General features: G+C 48.6%; 1 protein-coding gene across 1 annotated transcript in view; it reads left to right on the top strand.

The window, feature by feature from the left end:
* Positions 1-1,993, top strand: part of swi5 (SWI5 homologous recombination repair protein) — a 9,948-nt gene extending 7,955 nt beyond the window's left edge. The window contains exon 5 of the mRNA XM_055656804.1: positions 671-1,993. Coding sequence (XP_055512779.1) covers positions 671-735 — 65 coding nt within the window. The 3' untranslated portion in view covers positions 736-1,993. The remainder of the gene's footprint in view (positions 1-670) is intronic.
* The last annotated feature ends 1,137 nt before the right edge of the window (positions 1,994-3,130 follow it).

The following is a 3,130-nucleotide window of genomic DNA, read 5'->3' as shown; positions in this document are numbered from 1 at the left end:
CGCTGTGAGGCAGCAACACAGGGCGCTGTCTGTGTAGAGTTTGTACGTTCTCACTGTGACCGCCCCTTGTAACGCCAGGGTTAAAGAGGTTTCTCAGCTAAGATGAAGTCGCCTCCCGACAGCATGAGGTTCATTGGTTTGTAGGTCAATTGGCTTCTGTAAATTGTCCCTAGTGTGTAGGATAGAACCAGTGTCCAACTGGTGGGCTGAAGGGCCTGTTTCCGTGCTGTATCTTTGAACTAAACTAAAAATGTCGCTGAGCTCCATGCTTTACCAAGGCAGCTCACTCCACGACAGTGATCGCTCTCCCTCTCACCCTCGGAAACATGTTCCCGTTGTTGGGGGAGTCCAGAACCAGGGGCCACAGTTTAAGAATATGGAGTAAGCCATTTAGAACGGAGACGAGGAAACAATTTTTCTCACAGAGAGTTGTGAGTCTGTGGAATTCTCTGCCTCAGAGGGCGGTGGGGGCAGGTTCTCTGGATACTTTCAAGAGAGGGGTAGATAGGGCTCTTAAAAATAGCGGAGTCAGTGGATATGGGGAGAAGGCAGGAACGGGGTACTGTTTGGGGATGATCAGCCATGATCATATTGAATGGCGGTGCAGGCCTCGAAGGGCCGAATGGCCTCTACTCCTGCACCTATTGACTATTGTCTCTCTGTGTTGCAGCCATGGTGAGAGGAGTCACCATCAAGGATCTCTACGGTGAGTTTGGACTGGATTTGGACGACTAGACTACATCGAGGTGACCATTTACTAGACCACGTGAGGTCAAGCTGGAACAGAGGCACCTTGATCTCTGCTTATTGTGTTATCAGGAGAAGGGAAAAGTTAATCCTGGCCCTAAGTCGACGAGAATATCGGGGGGGGGGGGGCGGGTTTGGAACTTGGTGTGATAGCCGAAACATAGCAGAGTTTGAATGAAGGCAGATCGACACAAAAAGCTGCAGTAAAGGGCCTGCCCCGCTCGGTGATTTGTTTCGGCGACTTCCGTCATCATGTCAGTTTGGCTTTCTTCCCAACCAATTGTTCAAGCGCTTTTGATTGCAACATGCGCCTTAATTTAGTTCAACAAAGAAACTGACAAGTTACTAAAGAACAAGCCAAAAGATTTCGAGCATTTCAAAACCCAGCGGCGCCAAAAAAAAAGCTGCGATACTTGAGGAATCACCACACGTTAATACGCCATCACTCCGCAACGCTTTCGGTGACCTGATGCCGACAGTCGCTGAGAAAATCGCCAACTGCAACAGGCCCTTCACGGGTCAGGCAGCATCCCTGGTGAAAAGGAATGGGTGATGTTTCGGGTCAAGACCCTATCTTTAGACCCTGATGAAGGGTCTCGACCCGAAGCGTCACCTATTTTCCATTCCCCCTGAGATGCTGCCTGACCCGTTGAGCTACTCCAGCTTCTTGTGTCTGTCTTCGATTTAAACCAGCATCTGTAGTTCGTTCCTACACAGAGTTTGGATCAAGTAGATCCAGGGACATGCCAGTTATAGTTGATTCTTTGGAGCTGTTTCAATGGCTTCCGCTGTGTTTAAACTTAGCGTTCATCTTCGACCCTCTCCCCATGTTTAAGGCGGCTGATCCTTAGTTTGCAGGGACTGATCCCTTGTTACAGGGAGCAACCCCTGTGGAGCCTGATCCCCAAGGTTCAGCAGCCCTGTTGCCACTTTTGAGCAGGAGTTAGAGAGCACGGCAGAATTACTTTGCGTAGAAATGACTTGTAGTTTGAGACGCCAGTTAAATTAAGTCACGTTTGTTGTCGTTAGTTTAGAAATGGGTGGGCCGGGGGGGCCTGTTTCTGCTCAGTATCTCCAAACTAAACTAAACTACAAGGGCAAGGATTAAACCTGCACTTAAACCTGTGCGTAACATGGCAAGGATATCGAGTGGGCAAACTGTGCCTCAATTCACCAGCAGACATTTGTATTTGCCGTTCATTGAATGCCAAGGAGCAACGTTCATCAATAAAAAGTTAATCTTGAATTTTGTTTGATTTATTGATCCGGGATACTTTGCCTCATTTGCATCTTATTGACAAGGGGCTTTGTCAGCTGAATTCCGCTGAAAAGTGTTGACTTAAGGAAATGAAGCCCTTCGGCCCATCTTGCCCATGCTGACCAAGCTGTCCCATCTACGCTAGTCCCACCTGCCTGCGTTTGGCCCGTATCCCTCTAAACAATAGACAATAGGTGCAGGAGTAGAGGCCATTCGGCCCTTCGAGCCAGCACCACCATTCAATGTGATCATGGCTGATCATCCCCAATCAGTACCCCGTTCCTGCCTTCTCCCCATATCCCCTGACTCCGCTATTTTTAAGAGCCCTATCTAGCTCTCTCTTGAAAGCATCCAGAGAACCTGCCTCCACCGCCCTCTGAGGCAGAGAATTCCACAGACTCACCACTCTCTGTGAGAAAAAGTGTTTCCTCGTCTCTGTTCTAATCCTTTCCTATCCATGTACCTGTCCAAATGGTGTTATAGTTTTTGCCTCAACTACCTCCTCCGGCAGCTCGTGCCATACACCCACCACCCTCTGTGTGAACAAAATGATCCAATTCATTCTTTCCCCTTTCACCTGAACCCTATGTCCTGTGGTTCTTGATTCCCTTACAGGCCTGTCCCACTTGGCGATTTTTTAGGCAAGTGCCGGCGACTGCCATGGTCGTAGCAGGTGGCCGATAACCCGACGACAATCTACATCATAGAAACATAGAAACATAGAAACATAGACAATAGTGCAGGAGTAGGCCATTCGGCCCTTCGAGCCTGCACCGCCATTCAATATGATCATGGCTGATCATCCAACTCAGTATCCCATCCCTGCCTTCTCTCCATACCCCCTGATCCCTTTAGACACAAGGGCCACATCTAACTCCCTCCTAAATATAGCCAATGAACTGGGCCTCAACTACCTTCTGTGGCAGAGAGTTCCAGAGATTCACCACTCTCTGTGTGAAAAAAGTTTTTCATCTCGGTTTTAAAGGATTTCCCCCTTATCCTTAAGCTGTGACCCCTTGTCCTGGACTTCCCCAACATCGGGAACAATCTTCCTGCATCTAGCCTGTCCAACCCCTTAAGAATTTTGTAAGTTTCTATAAGATCCCCTCTCAATCTCCTAAATTC

This window comes from Leucoraja erinacea, chromosome 27 (assembly GCF_028641065.1).
Source record: "Leucoraja erinacea ecotype New England chromosome 27, Leri_hhj_1, whole genome shotgun sequence".
Lineage (NCBI taxonomy): Eukaryota > Metazoa > Chordata > Chondrichthyes > Rajiformes > Rajidae > Leucoraja > Leucoraja erinaceus.
Note: the sequence above shows the minus strand (reverse complement) of the source record. Positions and strands in the feature narration are given on the sequence as shown.